General features: G+C 44.9%; 1 protein-coding gene across 2 annotated transcripts in view; it reads left to right on the top strand.

The window, feature by feature from the left end:
- USP49 (ubiquitin specific peptidase 49) overlaps positions 1–19611 on the top strand; it is a 42808-nt gene extending 23197 nt beyond the window's left edge. For both annotated transcript variants that reach the window (XM_066600294.1, XM_066600295.1), the window contains exons 2-7: positions 7148–7282; positions 9038–10391; positions 13431–13635; positions 14216–14324; positions 16928–17130; positions 17218–19611. In XM_066600294.1, coding sequence (XP_066456391.1) covers positions 9066–10391; positions 13431–13635; positions 14216–14324; positions 16928–17130; positions 17218–17438 — 2064 coding nt within the window. In that variant the 5' untranslated portion in view covers positions 7148–7282; positions 9038–9065 and the 3' untranslated portion in view covers positions 17439–19611. The remainder of the gene's footprint in view (positions 1–7147; positions 7283–9037; positions 10392–13430; positions 13636–14215; positions 14325–16927; positions 17131–17217) is intronic.
- The last annotated feature ends 266 nt before the right edge of the window (positions 19612–19877 follow it).

Below are 19877 nucleotides of genomic sequence, written 5' to 3'. Positions count from 1 at the left end.
GCTGTAAGTCCCAGCCCAAGCACAGGTCACAGGCATCCAAAAAAACAGCTTGGGGTCGTTGGATCCACAGGCGATCCAGAACCTGTGACTATAATTCTTGCAGAAACCAGCTCTGTACATGTGAGCGTTGGCACAGAGAACTGCTAATTGTCTGAGATCCCATCCTGATGATAGGTCTTCAGTAGTTTACAGCTGGACAATCCCTTTAAACCCTTGCCTGCAACTGGAATGTAAAACCTACAGTAGCTTCACTTTTATTTTGTTTCTAATTTGTACAGAATAGGCAACTCTAAGCATTTTTGTAACATATTTTAGCAGCCTTTTATGGAAACTAGTCAAAATCACTCTGACGCTGCGGCTGCTCCATCTGACAGTTTATTGATGGTTCGCTTTTATATTTTAGGCTGCCTGTCCACAGCTGTGACGGAATATCGCTAGTAATATTCTGCCACGGGGGAGCACTGACAGGTCTCCGCAATGAGCCTATCTGATAGGCTCACCACCGCAGATCGCAGCATGCGATCGCTATGATCCTCTGCTCATGGAAGTCGGGCTGCGATTTCCATAGTTAAGTCTATGGGAAGCGTCCACTGAGTTACATGCGGCTTGATTATTGCCTCGGATAACGCAGTGACATTTCGCCGCCCGTGGACAGGAGGCCTGAGATGTGTCGCCAGCAACGTTTTTTAGTCTTCTGAATCTGCTATTTTGTTCTCGGCACTGTGTAAGGAGAATCTATTTTGTGCTGCAGACAGCTTCTTCCCTTCACCATGTGCCCGTTCCCCGCCAGACCAGTCATCGAGGCACTGACACGGAAGGAGCTCTAACCCTGGACTGCCCATACTGCGCTACATGCTAAGACTTGTATGGATGCCTGGCTGCTAGTCATGTGATGTGGTATGACCAGTCACGGCTCCAGATGTGGCTACTGTGCATGGGACACCTTGGATGCGTATACAAATTGCCCAACAAGTTGTCCCAAAGATCTTCTGTGAGTTCACACCGTCCGGCCTCCTCCATGCAAACAGGCCATCGTTCATGGATGGATAACTGACTGCTTACACGGGCCGATTATCGACAGGTTTTTATGTCCACGTAAACTGAACAGCGAAGAAAGGATCATTCAGTGTAGTCCAATCCAGCGATTTAACTGAAGAGTCCTCGTTCCGTGTGACACGGCACTAGGTGTACTTGTAGCAGACGGCGCCTGACGTTGGCTGTCTAGGTAATTGCTGGCGAAGGAGAGCTTTGGATGAGCTGTGTAGATTATACTGGCGGCACTCTGGATCTCCTCTTATAGCAGAATACAGGAAGGTATACAATTATTTAAACTCGACTAAAATTTAGATTTTAGTATCCAGCAGTTCCCTAGCATTTCTTGGTCTGAGCCCAGTATAACTTGTATCCTGCTCCTCAGTCTGCCTCTTCGCTAATTGTTTCCCTTAGCTCCCATACACAAAGAGAAGAGGACATCTTGTTCCCCTACCTCCCATATACAGAAGGACAGCAGCGTGAACCATGTAGAGAAGCACCAAGCAGTGTAGAATGGATTCCATAAGCTGTGAGACATTAACCCCCTAAGTACCAGACACCATGTGGTAGTTTCACTGTTATCTTTTTTTTTTTTTTTCTAATTAGTATATTTGCACTAAAATAAAGTACAGTCATGGGTTCCTCATTTTGTTTGTCGTTTTGATGTATAACTAGTACGGTTTTGGATTACAGGGCACAATTGGCGATGGGTCATACATAAAGAAATTTATAGAATAAAAATGTATATATACTTCTCTTTGTAAATATTTTTTAACATTTATGTCCCCCATGATGACATACAAGACCTCTGGGGGTCATTCACTTTTTTTTTTTTTTTTAATATTTCTTGCTTTTCCACTGTAACTGGGGCATCCATAGAAGCAGCATCATAGGAGCCCCAGTTACAGGGCAAAACCTCCCCCTGTAGTGACAGTAGTAGTCATCGGGGTTTGCTAGGACCCTGCAGTTCTGTTATCACAGAAGGCACCTGCAGTCACGTGATCGCAGGGTCGCATAGCGGAACTAACTTTTCCGCTGTCACTTCTTAGCGCATAATGAGCTCTATGTACTATGTAACTGGGAAAGGAGAATGCAGGGGCAGTTAAAAACCGCTTCTACCTTCTCCTCCGGGTTCTCAGCTGTGTTTGACAACCGAGAATCCATCCTGCTCCTGCTTGATTGCAGCAGCAGAGGCTTTAATCCCATGCTGCACTTCTGCTATTGTCTAGGATTAAAGCCCAGGACCAAGCGCTGAAAATTTGCTGTGCTTGGCCCTTAAGGGGATATGTGGTTGTCAGACAATTTGTTGTAGTCTCCCCTGGTGGTCCAGCACTGCAGTCCTCTCTGCCTTTGTTTAGGAACGGCCACCGCCTGCGTTGCACAGCCAATGAGCTCAATGTGACTGTGCGACTTGGTCTGCAAGTTCAGGCTGCTGTTAGAGCTTGAATAGAAACCGCCAAACAGCAGCTGTCTACAACATGGTGTAGAATCATGCAGAGAAATGACAACAGTGGCATCTTACACCTCGTATACCAAGTCACAGAACACATAATCTACTGTATATGTGGATTGTGCTTGGAGTAAAGGGGGATTCCCATGTCAGACTTCTACGGCATATCCACAGAGTACACTATAGGGAACTGATGGCTGTAGGCAGTCTAGCTGTGGTGGAGTCGGGAGAAATGTACCATGTGAAAAAAAATGAGAAAATGTGGTATAAATGTGGAATTCGTTCATATTTTCTTTTCATAGAAATTTTAGTACTTTAGGTCCTAAATAGGAAAAGTAAAGGGGTCAGAACTAAGTGCAAAAGTAAGTGATCCCCCTATGTAACGTAGCTAATAACACACATCTGTACCACGCAAACTTGAAATTTGGTATGACCATTCTTTATGTCCTAAATAGGAAAAGTAAAGGAGTCGCAGCATCAATATTAAATTCTATGTGGGAAAAACTGAAAATCCACGATACATGAAGGAGTTCTCTTCTCAGAAACCTTAAAGGCTAGGGAAATTTTGTATACTGGGGAGAATCTACCTCACCTCTAGGGGTGTAGTGTGAGGAGAATCTACCTCACCTCTAGGGGTGTAGTGTGAGGGGAAATCTACCTCACCTCTAGGGGTGTAGTGTGAGGGGAAATCTACCTCACCTCTAGGGGTGTAGTGTGAGGGGAAATCTACCTCACCTCTAGGGGTGTAGTGTGAGGGGAAATCTACCTCACCTCTAGGGGTGTAGTGTGAGGGGAAATCTACCTCACCTCTAGGGGTGTAGTGTGAGGGGAAATCTACCTCCCCTCTAGGGGTGTAGTGTGAGGGGAAATCTACCTCCCCTCTAGGGGTGTAGTGTGAGGGGAAATCTACCTCCCCTCTAGGGGTGTAGTGTGAGGGGAAATCTACCTCCCCTCTAGGGGTGTAGTGTGAGGGGAAATCTACCTCCCCTCTAGGGGTGTAGTGTGAGGGGAAATCTACCTCCCCTCTAGGGGTGTAGTGTGAGGGGAAATCTACCTCCCCTCTAGGGGTGTAGTGTGAGGGGAAATCTACCTCCCCTCTAGGGGTGTAGTGTGAGGGGAAATCTACCTCCCCTCTAGGGGTGTAGTGTGAGGGGAAATCTACCTCCCCTCTAGGGGTGTAGTGTGAGGGGAAATCTACCTCCCCTCTAGGGGTGTAGTGTGAGGGGAAATCTACCTCACCTTGGGGGGGGCACATTCTCCTCAGACCGCATATAGTGATGTGCCTCTGCAGAATGTAACGCTCCTCTGTGTATACATATTTTATTCCTCAGTTCCTCTGAAGTAACCATGACTTCATAAAATTTTCCACACAAACACACGCTAGTGTTACATAAAACCAAGCCTAATGTTAGTTAGAGCATATTTTGAAAATCCACAAAATTCAGTGAAATGCCCCAAGGACCATCGGGAACGGGCCGAAACATTCTCCAGCAGCGTTGTGGAATGCTGCACCACAATCCACACAGCTAACTGCAGATTTTGTTGTGAAACTGCCGGCAGGGTTCTGTTGTCAATTTCGCACCACAATGTGCAGCTGGCAGTGCAGGTCTGGTGGTGAGGGTTCCACAGGTCGTATTCTGTTCTGTGTGAGCGTCCATGAAGTCAATCATTCAGTGTGTAAAGATCTAATCAATCCCTTAATTTTGGTGGAGAAGCTGTTAGTTTACTAATCCCTGGTTTTGTGCGGGTTAATCCACTAGCCTCTCAATGAGGCCGGCCATCTGTTCAAGAGCAAATATTTCAGCATTGTGGTGGTGTTGTGCTGCTGTGCCCATTCTAAAGGGGTTTTCGGAGTTGCATTATTTTAAAATGCTGGCCATGCAGAAAAGTATGAAATGCCTATTCCTGTAGCCCCGCGGGAAATTTAAAATCTCTGGCTCCCTGCTAACAAGTAGCCCAGAGCAGAGCAATATCACCAGTATGTGGTTCCCTGTCACATGATTGCTGCTGTTTTTTAACCTTACCTTAAGCTTCATCTCCCCTAACGGATCTTGTACCCGTGAGGGGGGACGAAATTACTTACATAAGGCCCACAGATTTATCCGCAGACCTCGCCACGGCTTCTGCGTGCGGGCACGTGCAAAAGCCGCAGGTTGCCAGGGTAATATATGCTGAATGGGGTACTGCTAGGGAAAAGTGAAATGGAAAAAGACCTAGGGGTACTAGTGGATTGTAGATTTAACTGGAGTAACCAATGCCAGTCAGCTGCTGCAAAGCAAATGAAGTCTTGGGATGCATTAAAATATGTATAGGGGCGAGGGACGAGAACATTATCCTCCCACTATATAAGGCTCTTGTCAGGCCCCACATAGAATACTGTATAGCAGTGTATTAGAATGGCTATGAAGCTCAGCTGGAGGCTACACAGGCCACCATAGCTGGCAGACTCAAAGGCTATATTCAAGCCTCTGGGTTTAATGGCAACCCATCGGGACAACGCAATCACATCAGGGGGTCCGATGGGTGACAGAGAGAGCCCACTCCGTGTCAGCCTTTTACATGTAGTTGCACTGACCTCTGTGTGAAGGGTTAAATAGTGGAAATTGAAGGCTTCTTCAGTTGACGCTATTAAAGCAAGTGCCCGGCTGTCAACCAACAGACGAGTACCCACTTCCCCTGGCACAAGAGACCCGCGCCGGGGTTTCTAATGCAGCGCCGTCTTTTGATGGAGCTGCAGCTTAAAGCCCCTTAATGGCTGCTGACAAAACGTATGGGTGTCGTTAAGGGGTTACTATATACAGTTAAAAACAAATGTGAGATTTCATCTGCTTTTATCTTCCGAAGGACTAGTGGCAGTCAGGAGACCACAAATATATCTGGGATTAGTGCACAGAAAAATGGTTCCTACACACCAACACTACAGTGCTGCTAGGAGTGGCAGGTGGTGTATGGAACAGACGCCGGTGAAGGAACAAGTTCACCAAGTGTGAAAGGTCCACAGGGATACCCCGTTGGGTCACTGATTACTTTTTTTTCCTTACTTCGCTTTATTGAACACTTTATGAATTTGGTACAGGGGTATATTTCACAAATCTGGAAACCAGCAAGTCTGCATTGATATTTGTTTACATTATGTGGTTATAAAATAATATTAGTTCTAATGCGGAGTAACTGATTACTTTTATGCCCAATGTCCACGGGTACTTCTGATTTGCAATCTGCAAATCAAGTTGCCCAGGAATGGGCGTCCGCAAGTAAAATAAAGGCATGTGGATTTGCTTTGGGGACCCTTTAGGCCGCCTGCAGACGGCCGGGTCGGATCCGGCAGCGAGAATTCGCGGGACCCGACCCGAGCGGCTGCAGAGAGCAGCGTGTACTCACCCGCGCCCCGCCGCTCCGGATCTTTCATGTGCTGGCTGCCGGGCAGCCGGCGCATGCGCAGACCGGAGCCGGCAGCGGGTGAGTGATGAGCCCCGCACAGAAATAGAACATGCCGCGGTTTGTTTGCCGCGCGAGATTTCGCGCGGCCGTCTGCATAGGATTGCGTTTGTTAACGCAATCCTATGCAGGCTTCCAGCAGCGGAAATTCCGCCCGTCTGCTGGCGGCCTAAGTCTGGAAGAAAAAATCACAGCCTGCTCCACTTCACTGCGGATCCAGCATGGATGGATTACATTGAAGTCAATAGAAGCCCTCCAATCCACTGCCAGTCCGCAATTTAAATTGCGGATTCCACGGGAAAGCATTAGTTTAAAGAAAACAAAACTCCACTGTGCATGTGAGGTGGCCAGTGCTTCTGCACCCATCCGCAGTGAAGGAGAGAAGACCCACAGAAGTCCCTCAGTGTCCTCTACCTCGGGCACTGCCTGATTCTGCTACAGGCTCCCGCATGTGGAATCCAATCCGCCCATGGACATGGGGCCTTAAGGTCCTTTTACACAACGATTATCACTCAAAATTCGCTTAAAAGCCATCCTTTGAGCGATGATCGTTGTGTGCACTTCGTCCATCACTGAGTTCAGCTCAGCTTAAAATCCATCGGGACTGATGAGAGGGACCGCACGCTGAGTTCTCCGGGCAGCGCTGATTACAATCTTTCATCAGCTGTCCCGCTGGTGAATAGGGATGTATTGGTTTGTTCTCTAAATACATGCAAATGAAGCTAGTTGGCTACTAATGGGCTTACTAGCCTATTAGTAGCTAATGCAAAATGATCACTCAAAACTGTCAGTTTCTGATGAATTTTGACCAATCATCTGTGTGTGTAAATGGGGCTTTAGTGTTGGGGTTTAGGGAGAAGTGTCTGTTACTCACCAGACAGAATTATGGTCCTCTCACGCCCTCTTGTGGTGGTTTTAGGTTCCATCTGTTAACTTCAGACTATGTACATTAAAGATGTGTGGTTTATAATGAGTTCTCTGTTCTGTGTTGGCTTTATTATTGTGAGCATTCACATATGAATTTAATCCACAAACTTGGTCAGAAATTGTGTTGGCTAGATTATACTACAGAGCAAAAAAAGAAAACAGGGCAACAAGGAGCAGCAAGGCTTCTATTACAAACCAGCTTGGTGTTACTATAAAGGCGAGGTTGATCCTTGCTAGATGCCTTTGAACTGTGTTAATGTGGAGATATTGACCTTATATATGTTTCTGTTTTATTCCCAGTGATGTGATGTCCGTTCCCCTAACGTTTCCCCCCGGCATCGGCGAAGGCGTGCGCACATCGTGGTGGACGGGCACTCCATTTCCTGACATGGGAAAAATTCAAGGATTACGAGGATTTTCTCGTGACATGAACAGGTATCTAGAAGGCACTATGGACGTCTCACTTGGTGTCTGTTCAGATCAGGTTTGTCAGCGGTATCCATACCTCATCCATCCTTAGGATAGGTCATCAATATCTGATCACTGGAGACGGGGAACCCTGCTGATCAGCTGTTTGAAGAGATCAGAGCGCTCACCTGAACCTCTTCAAAGGCCAATGTTGTCACGTTCATTCATCGTGTGACTGTAGAGCAGCAAGTCTCATTCACGGTAATAGGCTTGAGCTGTTATAGCAGGCAGTCTCGCTACAAAGCGTACATCGCTGTGCCTGGCATGCCGGGAAGAGGCTGCAAGCACTCAAGCATGTGTCGTGGCCTGTTCAACAGCCGATCAGCAGGGGTCCCGACCTATCCTAAGGCTAGATCATCAGTATTGGAGTCTTGGAAAGCCCCTTTAATTTAGTAGTGCGACGGAATCTGCCTATTGTGAATCGGGCGAAAAAAAATATCCAGGCCAGGATTTTAAAGTCCTTTTACAACTGGACAAACCTTTTAACCCTTTCTGACGACTGCAAAAAGTCATCCTGTATGCATGGGACCATTCTCCTGCAGAAGGATTTCATCACCTATGCCAGCACTTAAAATCTGTCACTACAGATTGCTGCAGTACTGATGGCCAAAAGAGGTCCAACGTGCTGTTATAAATTACTACAGGTGTAGCAGTCTTCTACACAGATGTAGCAAGCTGCATTTGTAGATAAGACAGGATATAACATGTTGGTCACAATTTCCTGAGGTTTGCTATGTATTGTTTAATACCCTTGTATAAAAAGATAAAGTATTATAGAGGTGGTACATGTATGGAGTAGACTCAGGAGACAAGCCCGTCCCACATGTGGTAGGGTCAGCCATCTTTCACAATCAACAACCGCCCACAATAGCTGCAATCAGAACGCCAACTGCAGTTGTCAATTCTGATGGTAGCATTTATACGCCCCAATTGGTGTTCAGAGGTCCTGAATTGCCCCCCTGCAGTGGGATCACGAGGTGCCCTCCCAGTTTCATGGCAGCCTGGGGCCTTTTAAAGACCCCCATGGCTGCTTTGAGTGAGCGCTTATTGACAGAATACAGTACACTAGAAGAAACACTACAGTATTGCATTGTACTGTATAAGCTATCAAACAATTACAAGTTCAAGTCCCCTATCTGGACTAAAAATGTGACAACACTTTTTTTTTAAATTACTGTAAAAAATAATTAAGTTACTAAAAGTTTTTAAACCCCTTCCTTTTTCCAGTCATTAACCCTTTGTATTCCGTGCAAGATTTCTTCCCAAATATTTTCCAGGAATCTGAACATATTTGTCTGCATGCAGGTGTTTTATTAATAAAAGTAACCCATAACAATGTGTTCAAAACTTTAGGCTGGGTTCCCACGGGGTGGAATTCCCGCGGAATTTCCGTGCGGACTTTCTGCAAGGAAATTCCGCCGACAATCTTTATCCCGGGATAAAGTAGCAAAGTGGACGAGATTTTACGTCCCGTGTGACGGCAGCCTTACTCTGCAACCCCCATGACTTGTTGTGTTGTGGGGTCAGACTCTTAATACATTGTTATGGATAATTGAGAAGTCTCATTGAACTACATGAATGCAAATTCCTGAGAAGACGTTCAAGTTCTACAAGATGCCTCTGAGAATTTTCGGCTGTGACACTGTTTTTTGTTGTGTTTTCCTCCTTTTTAAAAAAAAAAAAAAAATTATTCTTGAATAAACTTTGTTTTCTGTTTAATAGAGTGCACAGTAGGATCTTCTTGTGAGACATGGATCGATGTAAACACGTCGGACGTCTACGCTTGGCGCAAGACCACTCCATACTAAATCCACAGAAATGGCGCTGTGTAGACTGTGACACCAGAGAGTCGGTGTGGGCATGTCTGAAGTGTTCACATGTGGCTTGTGGGCGTTATATCGAAGAGCATGCTCTGCGCCACTTCCAAGAGAGCAGACACCCCTTGGTTATGGAGGTGCATGAGCTTTATGTCTTTTGCTACTTGTGCCAGGACTATGTATTAAATGATAACCCGGAGGGAGACTTGAAGCTACTGAGAAGTGCACTCTCTGCTGTACGGAGTCAGAAGCAGGAAGCATCAAGTCGCAGAAGCCTAAGGTCCCAAACCACAGCGAGTGAAGGGTATGGATGCCATAGGTCATCACTAGGCCAGCCAATGATGCTTGCAGCACTACGTCACAGGCGCCAGACTTTGCTGGCAAAGGCACTACGGCTTTGGTTTGAGAAATCTTCACGGGGACAGCTGAAATTGGAAGAACGGAAACAGCAAGCAGAACTGGAGAAGAAAAAAGAGGAAGCTCGGTTAAGGAGACAGGAGGTCAAACGGCGTCTTCTAGAAGAACTTGCAAACACTCCTCCCAGGAAAAGTGCCCGTCTACTGTCACATACGCACAGGGATAGCCTTATTCCTCGTAAATTCAGGGACATGACAACCAGCAGTTCTGCTTCCAGGAAGGAAGCTCAGAGACGCTTCAACCAGCTATACTCCATTAAGCCTACTGTGACCCCCGGAGTGACGGGGCTTCGCAACCTTGGAAATACCTGCTATATGAACTCTATACTGCAAGTGCTGAGCCACCTGCAGAAGTTCAGGGAATGCTTCCTCACCCTGGACCCAGCGGAGAAAGAGGAACTGTTGGCAAGCAAAGGCACCAATGGCAAGCACCGTACGGGTAACATTGGTTCGGGGTACCCATCTGGGGGCCTTGGGTTAAATGGTGGGGGGTCATCAATTAAAAAAAGCCTGGAGCTAATTCAAGCCAAGGAGCCCAGCACCAAACAGCTGTCCCTCTGTCATGAACTGCACACCCTATTCCGTGTCATGTGGTCAGGGAAGTGGGCGCTGGTTTCGCCCTTTGCCATGTTGCATTCTGTGTGGAGTCTAATCCCGGCTTTCCGAGGGTACGACCAGCAAGATGCCCAGGAGTTTCTCTGTGAGCTGCTGGACAAAGTGCAGCAGGAACTGGAGTCTGAAGGCAGCAAGCACAGGATCCTCATCCCCATCTCCCAGAGGAAACTCACCAAACAGGTGCTGAAGGTGGTAAACACCATATTCCACGGACAGCTGCTCAGTCAGGTGAGAACCAGGCAGACCCATAGGAAATATGCCTGATCATTCAAGTTTTAGTTAACCCTACATTACTCTGAATTTCTGGGTTTTCAGTCACCAATGAAACAGTTTAAAAAATAGAGGCGCATGCTTGTGGCTTAGGCTCGCTGCACACAAACTGATTTGCATTGCGGAATCCACGGTCGGCGTCCGCGCTCTGGATCTACAGTAAATGATGACTTTTACATGCTACGTAAAAGCGCTTTTTTCCACACACTCGCAGAATCAAATTGCGATTTCCGCAAGCGGAGGAAAAATCGCAGCATGCTCCATTTACTTGCTGATTCCGCATGGACTGCTTCCATTGAAGACAATGGAAGTCGTCCGACCCATCCGATATTGCGGAAAGGTCGCAGATTCCGTATCAACGCCTAGTGATGGCGCGGGGGAACATTTTTGAGACATTCACAATACAGATTAAGCAAGGTATGGACACTGGCTGGATTCCGCTGCAGGCTTATATTTTGGGGGAGTACATTTAAGACTTTGCTTTGGGTCACACTAAATTAGAGTTCACACTTGGGTCTGTATATGCTCCTTTACAGCCTCATGAAAACCTAATTCTGTTTTTGAGCAGCAAATTTGAAAAATTAGTATACCCATACATATATTTATCCATAATTTTACTGAATGCAGACAACTTGAAGACAGTCATGTGTACCTTCATGTAGACTACAGAAAGAGACTTACGCCTATGAAGATACACTGTAAGGTTGTGCACACTGAGTTGATGCCATGTGGATTTTGGTGCAGTCCTGCTACAGATTTCACCTCTTCAACTGAAAGCAAATTGAAGGGGTGTAACCTGTAGTAAGGCCGGATTCACCCAGGCGAGCGCAATATCAGGCCGAGAAACAGCATGCATTTTTATGCTGATGCACCCTTTCATTCAAAAACGCCTTACATCACTTCTGTGAAACTGTGATCCTCAGGCGGTGTTTCACGCACGTCAGAGGATCCCAAGTGTTTTCCACAGACTTCAGTGAGAAACCTCACATCGTACGGCAAATCTTTAATGGTCCCATTGAAAACAATGGGTGATGCGTTCCGAGGGAACACCAAAAGATGTGCTGGGCTTCCTTCACTCTTTTCTTTGTAGCATTGCTGCGTGGAAATAAATCACTCGTGAAGAAGTCTGTTCAAAAGAATGAAATTTATATTCGTGTGTCTCGCAACGCACAAAACTCTCAAGATTCTCGCCCGTGTGAATGTAGCCTAAGTCAAATACTTGTGAACACACCCTTAAGGATCTAAGATTTAGGACACTTTCACATAGTGGTATTTGTAGAGTAGGGGAGAACACAGAAAAAATATCATGGAGGGATGTTGTACAACTTCTATGTTCCACTCTTGTTTTTGACTTACAAATACTAAATCCTAACCATACGACGTGAAGAAATTCCAAAATGTAAAATATAAGAGCTTAATCTCACAAACTATGAAACTTTGGGCATGAAACATCCAGTCTTAAAGGGCCACTCCGGTGAATTATTATTTACTGTATATACTCAAGTATTAGCTGACCCGAGGCACCTAATTTTACCACAAAAAACTGGGAAAATTAGGTGCCTTGAGTATAAGCCTAGAGTGGGAAATGCATGGTCCGTGCACCATTGCTGCCGTGGCCCCATTGCGAGCAATGGTCTGCCAGCAAGCCCTGCAGTGATTTTCAGGGAAGGGCTTTAAATATAAGCCCTTCCCTAAAAAATTATCCCGAGCATGTGTAAACAAAAGTAAAAATATATATATATATTCACCTGTCCGCCACAGCCGGGGCTCAGGCGCGACTAGCCGCTTGGGTCCCATCACTGTAATGAAGTTCTTTCAGCTGGCAGGATTTTTAAATTGGCTGAGCGCTCGGCCAATCACAGGCAGCGCTCAGCCATTCACTGAGTGCTGCCTGTGATTGGTCACCGCGCTCAGGCAGTTACATGCAGCGCTTGGCCATTCACTGAATTCATTGCTGTCATTCAATGAATGGCTGAGTGCTGCCTGTGATTGGCTGAGTGTTCAGCCAATCAGACGCAGCCCTTTCCCCATCTGCTGAAAGAACTTCTTTACAGTGACAAGACCCAAGAGGCTAGACGCGCCTGAGTCCCGGCAGCGGTGGAGATGTAAGTATGTTTTGGGGGTTTTTTGTATGTTTTACGCAATCTAGGGATGATTTTTTAGGGAAGGGCTTCTATTTAAAGCTCTTACCTGAAAATCACTGCAGGGGTGCCGGCAGTCCATTGCTCTCAATGCGGCCACTGGCAGCAGCCGTGGCACCATTAGAAGCAATGGGAGAAATTCGTGACTTGAGTATAAGCCGAGGGGGACTTTTTCAGCATAAAAAAGTGCTAAAAAAGTATGCTTCTACTCGAGTATATATGGTAATTCATTATGATCACACAGGTATAATAGAGGAGATAACCGCTCAGCCTCCTGACTGTACATTTTTCTCTCATTTCTGTGATTTATCATTACCTTCTGTATTATATAAGCTACAGCCCATAAGTATACAAAGACATAACTCACAGAAAAAGAAGCCAAATGTGCATCACCTGATACGGCAGGGCAGGCACAATCGCCATATTCCCTAGTGGCATGCAGAAAGCCAGATTGCAATATGTACATGTGCAGACTAATGTGCATTTTAGCCAAAACACGTAAGCTGATGGGCCGTGGCAAGGCCACCACACATCCGTCACAACCTACTCTATCTTACTAATGGCTAAATAAATTCACAGGGGTGAGAAAAAAAATGTACAAAGACATAACTCGCAGCAATCTGGCTTTCTGCATGCTACTAGGGGATATGGTGATTGGGCCTGCCCTGCAGTATCAGGTGATGCATATTTGTCGTCTTTTTCTGTAATACAGAAGGCAATAATTAAACTGTCCCATAAGCAGGCAAAAATGGTACAGCTTCACTTGATGGCAATCTTACTGCAATGTTTTATCAAATGTTCTTGGATTTCTTTTCCCCAAAATGCTCTAATCCTACTATAATATATATTTTTGCAGGTGACGTGTTTGACTTGTAGTTATAAGTCTGACACGGTGGAGCCTTTCTGGGACTTGTCTCTGGAGTTCCCCGAGCGTTACCATTCTCTCGAGAAGGGGGTTACTCCGATCACCACTACTGAGTGCACGCTCACAGAGATGCTGGCCAAGTTCACGGAGACGGAGGCGCTGGAGGGGAGGATCTACGCTTGTGACCAGTGTAACCGTGAGTCAGATTGTTACTTCTAGTAACCTGTACAACACACAGCGCTGCAGGGAAACTTGTGGGCCAAATCCTTCTGTGGCAAGAAAGCCAAACATATCCTTGGAGTGATAGCTTTTATTGGCAAAATGAGAGATTCTATGTGCCAGCTTTCAGGGCGTCTGGTCCCTTCACCAAGCAAGTTTACAAAGGAAGGACTACGGCTGTTTTCACATGGGCTAAAAAACGCGCCAGATTTGTGCATTGTGAGATGCACAAATGTGAACCCCATTCTTTTGAATAGGGTCATATACATTAATGTTTTTTTTTTTAATTACTATGTGAGACCGTGGTACATAATTTGGTGACCCCAAGTATCTCACATTAAAAGTAACACCTAATAACGTCAGATACCACCAACAGGGTGATGAGCGATAAGTTGCTAATTGTGTGGTCCGCGCTCCTAACAGGTTTTAGTAAATCCTTTCATCGCCCTAAAACCTGGCAGCAGAGCGGACATGCCCTCTTATTATACCCCAGTTTGCTGGATCTTGAAGCAGTGCCATATTGTATTAATGGATATTTAAATGTATTCCTATTGCAGGGCGGAGACGTAAATCCTCCCCAAAGCCCCTTGTGTTGAGTGAGGCCAAGAAACAGCTTATGATATTTAGACTACCTCAGGTCTTGCGGCTCCACCTCAAGCGGTTCAGGTAAGTTAAGCTGCTTTTCAAGTATCTATTAGTAGGTTCACTTTATTTATGGACATCCTAGTTTATTCTTGGTTTACTCTCCAGAGAAGAACAGGAACACCTGAATTTCTCATATTTGGACTGAGATTAGCCCACAGTAAACAGATAAGTCCTCCATTGTGAACACCAGACGTTTGGACAGTACTAACGGGGTTGTCTGGCTACTGGATAATATTCCCCTATGGCGCCAATTGTGTTAGAATAATACAAGGAGCTGTAGTTGTCCTCTTTAGCCCCGCTGTACACCGGGAGTTTGTTGTGGAAGACTATATCACCTGACCGCTGCAGCCAATCAGAGGGGGTAAAATATGCAGCTACCTAAATAATTGGCTCCACACACTGAATTATCCCTTTTCAGGGGTTAAATCTGTGGAATTCCAGGTGTGAAATCAGAGTCCAGAATTGGCGTGTCACATATTTTTTCGAAACGTGGATTTGAAATCAAATAGCACCGTACAGACTGCAGCTCGGATTCCCATTGAAATTAATGGCATGCAGATTTTGATGCTGATCTTGTATCAAAGTTCATGGCAAAAATCTGCCATGTAAACATAACCCAAGGGTGCATTCACACTGGCGAGTGCGATATGTGACAGAGAAACTCAGACCAATATCATGCTTGTGAAAATTGCAATTCTGGATTTGTACACAATTAGTTTCTGCTTAAACTCATCACATCTGTGCACTTGTGTTTTTTTTGTTTTTTTTAACACGTGTTTAAAAATTACAAGTGCTTCCAATAGTTTTCAATGGCAAAAAAATGTATTAAACTCTCATGCAAATCGCCTGGTGCGTGATGTGATTTATATTTTTAAAAGCTCCAATAGGATTTAATTGGCAATTCCTTACAAGGAATCTCCCCCTTCCAAAAAAGACATACTGCTAGAGAAAAAAATGTGAATAAAAGCATTGAAATCAAGTGGTTATTAATAGAGATGAGCGAACGTGTTCTTAACGAACACTTACGCACCCGAACACCGGCTTTTCCGAGGACTTCCGTGTTCGCGCGTAAGTATTCGGGGGGCGCCGGGGGGCGGGGAGAGGCGCGGCGGCGCGGGCGGCAGCAGCGGGGAACAGGGGGGAGCCCTCTCTCTCTCCCTCTCCCCCCCACTCCCCGCCGCAACCCCCCGCGCTGCCACGGCGACCCCCGAACTTTTTTCGCCCGAACACGGAATTCCTCGCGAAGTTCGGTGTCCGGGCGAAAAGGGGCGGAGCCGAACAAGTTCGCTCATCTCTAGTTATTAACACTCGTGAGTTCCGTCCAGATCAGACGCAACACACGTGTGAAAGTCGCCCGTGTGAATACACCCTTATGACTAGGAATGTGTATCAGGGGTATCTGTCAGATGAGATGATGTTACTGCAGACAAGAGAGACTGTGGGTATGACCACCATTGACTATTTACTGAGGTGGACACAGAAAGGCTCTTCAGTAAAAACGGTAGGTGGCGCTATTCTAGCATTAGCCCTGGAATATATGGTGATAGAAGATTCAATTTTTTTTTTTTTTTTTTTTTTGAACGTATAATATTTTTTTTTATAACTTGGGGCTGGATTTAACCATAAAGAAGATTTTTCATGAGGCAACCCAATTAAAGAGCCCCTATTGTGTACTTTATGCTGCCCCCCATTACTGCAACATAAAGTAGTGAAAGACCTTCTGATTCCAGCAGTTTGTTACCTATGGAGCAATTTTGTACAGTTTTCTGGTGCCTACCCATTCATTCTGCAGCGCCCAGTGACAGAGGAGTCCAGATTATTCATGATGTGTCGCTAACCCCACCCACTTTTCTCAATATGCAGTGTGTTAGTGAGCAAAGTGTCAATCCCAGCAGGTGGGCGGGGTTAATGGCGCTTCATGATTAACTTCGAATTCTCTCTCACCAGGCGCTACAGGATGAACATGTAGGGGCCCGAAAACTGCACACCATTGGCCCATAAGTGATAGATGTCTGGAATCGGCGTGTTTGTCACATTATTTATAATGCCTTCATCGAGGGCATCATACATAAGGTACATGACAGATTTCTTTAAGTTTAATATTTCAAAATAAAGACTTAAAGAAAAAAATAAAATAAAAAAATACCTAATGATCTGCTTGTTTCCCCCTCCACATTCATCAAAAAAGCAAGGCCTCATATTGCTGTCACCAAGCAGTGCACCATATAATGTAGTGGGAAAATGTTTTAACAATGTTTGGATGGGGGGGGGGGAGTTGTTTTTACAACATGCTGCAGTAAATGTGACATTTTAACTCTTTTATTCCGTTGGTCAGTATGATTATGGCCAAATTTTATAGTGTGTTTCTCCCCCCACCACTTTTTGGGGTTTTTTTTGTACTACTCCTGATTGCAGCGCTGGCTGGAGGTTCTCTTGGTACCGTTTTGGGGTACATGCTTTTGATTGCTTTTTATTACATTTTTTTCTTGGAGCTGGAGTTTTTTTTCCTGTGCAGGATAAATAATGCATTATTTTAATAGACTGGACTAAAAGTTGTTGTAATTTAGTGTATTCATAAAGTGTACTTGTGCATAAGTAAGGTAATGCTATTCTCATCTATACAGGTGGTCTGGCCGCAATCACCGTGAGAAAATTGGAGTCCACGTGTTCTTTGACCAAGTGTTGAACATGGAACCGTACTGTAGAGGTTCACTGTCTCCCTCTGATACAGGGACGTATTTGTATGACCTGTCGGCAGTAGTAATGCATCACGGTAAAGGGTTTGGCTCTGGACACTACACTGCATACTGCTACAACACTGAGGGTGGTGAGCACTTTTCTTCATCTCCCCCACCCCCACCCTTCTTCAGTATTGTTTTGTATAAATTCACTTTTGTTTTTCTCTTGGTTTCAGGATTTTGGGTTCATTGCAATGATTCTAAACTGAATATGTGCTCTGTTGAGGAAGTGTGCCGGACACAAGCCTACATCCTTTTCTACACTCAGAGGAGTAATCCACAGAATGGAGTGCAAAGCAACAACACACAGAGTGATCCAGGGATCCCGGATCTTCTCTTATCACCTCAGGCTCCATCCAGTCCCCAGGAGCGTGGCAGGCGGATAACTGTACCCTGACACCACTAGAACCAGTGAATTTCTGGTCTTTTTATTTTAATTTTTGGGCGATGGGGTGTTTTTAAATCTGTAGACTGACTTTTTAGTTGTTTTTTAATTTTATTTTATTTTTTATTCATCTTGTCAGAGTAGCAACAGAAGACTGGCAATGCCACCAATCTGCCCTCCCGATTGGAACCCAGCAAGTGGGAGGGGGGTTCTCCTCCTATACGTTTCTGTGCAAGGGAAGTACATCTCTCTAAATATTCATTGACCTAGTTTAATATGGAAAATCTAGCATCAAACACGGTTCTGTGCTGTTTTGAACTACTTCATCAATAGAAGAGGCAGTCCAGCCTCTTGCGAATCTTCAGTGCAAGTACAATACGCTGGCTGTTAAATGACATTGTACCCACTGGTAAATCACATCAAGTGCTGTCATCTGCTGTGCAGCAAGAGATTTATTTTTCCAATGCTTGGGCCTATTTGTTCTTTTAAATCAGTTTTATTTTTGCAAAGTGTGTTGACTACCAAAAGGTTCGCGTTTTGTTTCATCCAGGCAAAGAGGTGTGCAGTCCACGTCGGCATTGAGGCCAGGTTTTGTTTTTTTTTTATTCCACCAGTTTGTCCATCTGAAGATATATATTTCTTTAATGGAGTATCCAATCTTCATCTTAAACTGTATTAGCAAAAACGGTGTACACTGATTTCATCTGACCATTAAATTCAAAAGGCGGGAATATAAAAGTTTGGTGGCTGTAAAGCTATTTGAGACACTTTATGATTATCTATCAAAGTGTTCCTCCAGGTTTTAAATGAAAAACCCATGTATTGTAGACCTCACTGTTAACAATCTATATTACAAAACGAGAGCTCTGAGCCCGGGAGCAGACCTCCATGCTGCACGCCTGCGTCTCTATTCACACACGGCAGATCTGTTACAGAAGTTCCTTTGAGTGAACATCTGTGCCATGGATTTTTATGAGCTGCGTTCGGCTGAATGGGACGGGCGCGGACATTTCTATAACAAATCTGCCAAATGTGACTACCGTAAAGTTGCAGATGGAGACTTGTGCCTGATCCCAGTTATTCCATATGGCTCATCTAATCTGTTGTGTGATCATTTGTATTTGTTTCTTTCCTCCATATAGTCTTGATACAAATGACTAGTGGCAGCATTTATCCTTGTTGTTATTACACAAAGAAAAATGGCTACTTCCACAAGACTGATCCAGTTTAGATCCAATCGGCAGCCCGAGCCCTTAAACACACGAACGCTTCGCTGCTAGATGTAACTGATGGACAATCTGATTTCAGATGAAGAGTTTTGTCATTTTAGAGTATCTGCACTTTCACCTTCAGAGCGCTTCTGCTGTCGGCCTTTTTCGGCTCCTTCTGGCAGCTAAAGAAGGCTATATGTAGAAATATATAAGTGCTATATGGGGCCATCTTCAGCTGCCGGAAGGAGCCAAAAAAGACCGACTGGGCAAAAGCGCTCTGAAGGTGGAAGTGCAGACACTTTTTAACTTCCATTTTTCTATATTGGGATTGATAAAGTGTGCATTCATGTCGGGTAGAGTCAAGTATAAGGTTCTCTGTTCAGTGATACCCATTGCTTCAGGAGAGATTGTGGAACAAGAACCCTTTTAGTAGATGCTGTTGTCTAGGATTTTTTTTTTTTTATGTAAAGAGTGGCCTTATTTGAACTTGTATTCCACCACAATACTAGTAACTAGCACTACTACTCCTTGCCTGGTGTGACCTACAAACATGCATTTCTTCTTAGGACAATGTACATGCCGGTGAGCAGTTTGCTTCCTGAAGATTGTAGTTTTTGAAGCCAGAGATCTGACTCCTCCCCATTTGTCACGGGTCCCTGTATAAATTGCTTGTTTTCTTTTTATGTCAAAGAGCTGTAGAGGACCAGCCATCTCCTGTTTTCTATCTGACACTTTTTGATGAGGGGAAGGCGGTTGTTCTATGGCATCTTTGATTTTATTCCCCCTTTTAATATGGTAGTACTACAAGGGAGTGGGATCTTCCTATTGCTGCTCTCTTCACCTGACAAACTCAGGAGATGGTCCTAAATCAGGTCCCATACGTGCTGGCACAAAATTGTATTCATTTTTATTTTGTACAATACTGACCCAACTCCTAAAGGTTAATAAATATTCAGTCTGATAAGATTGGTTGACATCTTTGAGAGCTTTCCTTTTTTTTATTGTGTTGAAGTCATAGGTTGCATTTAATTCTCTGCCCGCTGTGTCGGGTAAGTGGAGAAGCTATAGTACTCCAAGGGTTTGTGCGTTTACCTTCCAAATGCTCAACATGGGGGGAAAAAAGAGGCTTTCAAGTTTTTTCTATTTAAAATTGTAAAAGGATTTGTAAGCCTAAACAAAGAGTGGGAACTACATGGAGAAAAACTGCAATGGAAAGACTTACAAATATGAGCCAGGCTTA

This window comes from Eleutherodactylus coqui, chromosome 4 (genome assembly GCF_035609145.1).
Source record: "Eleutherodactylus coqui strain aEleCoq1 chromosome 4, aEleCoq1.hap1, whole genome shotgun sequence".
Taxonomy (NCBI): Eukaryota; Metazoa; Chordata; class Amphibia; order Anura; family Eleutherodactylidae; genus Eleutherodactylus; species Eleutherodactylus coqui.
The sequence above is the reverse complement of the archived record's forward strand: the minus strand, read 5'-3'. Positions and strand labels throughout refer to the sequence as shown.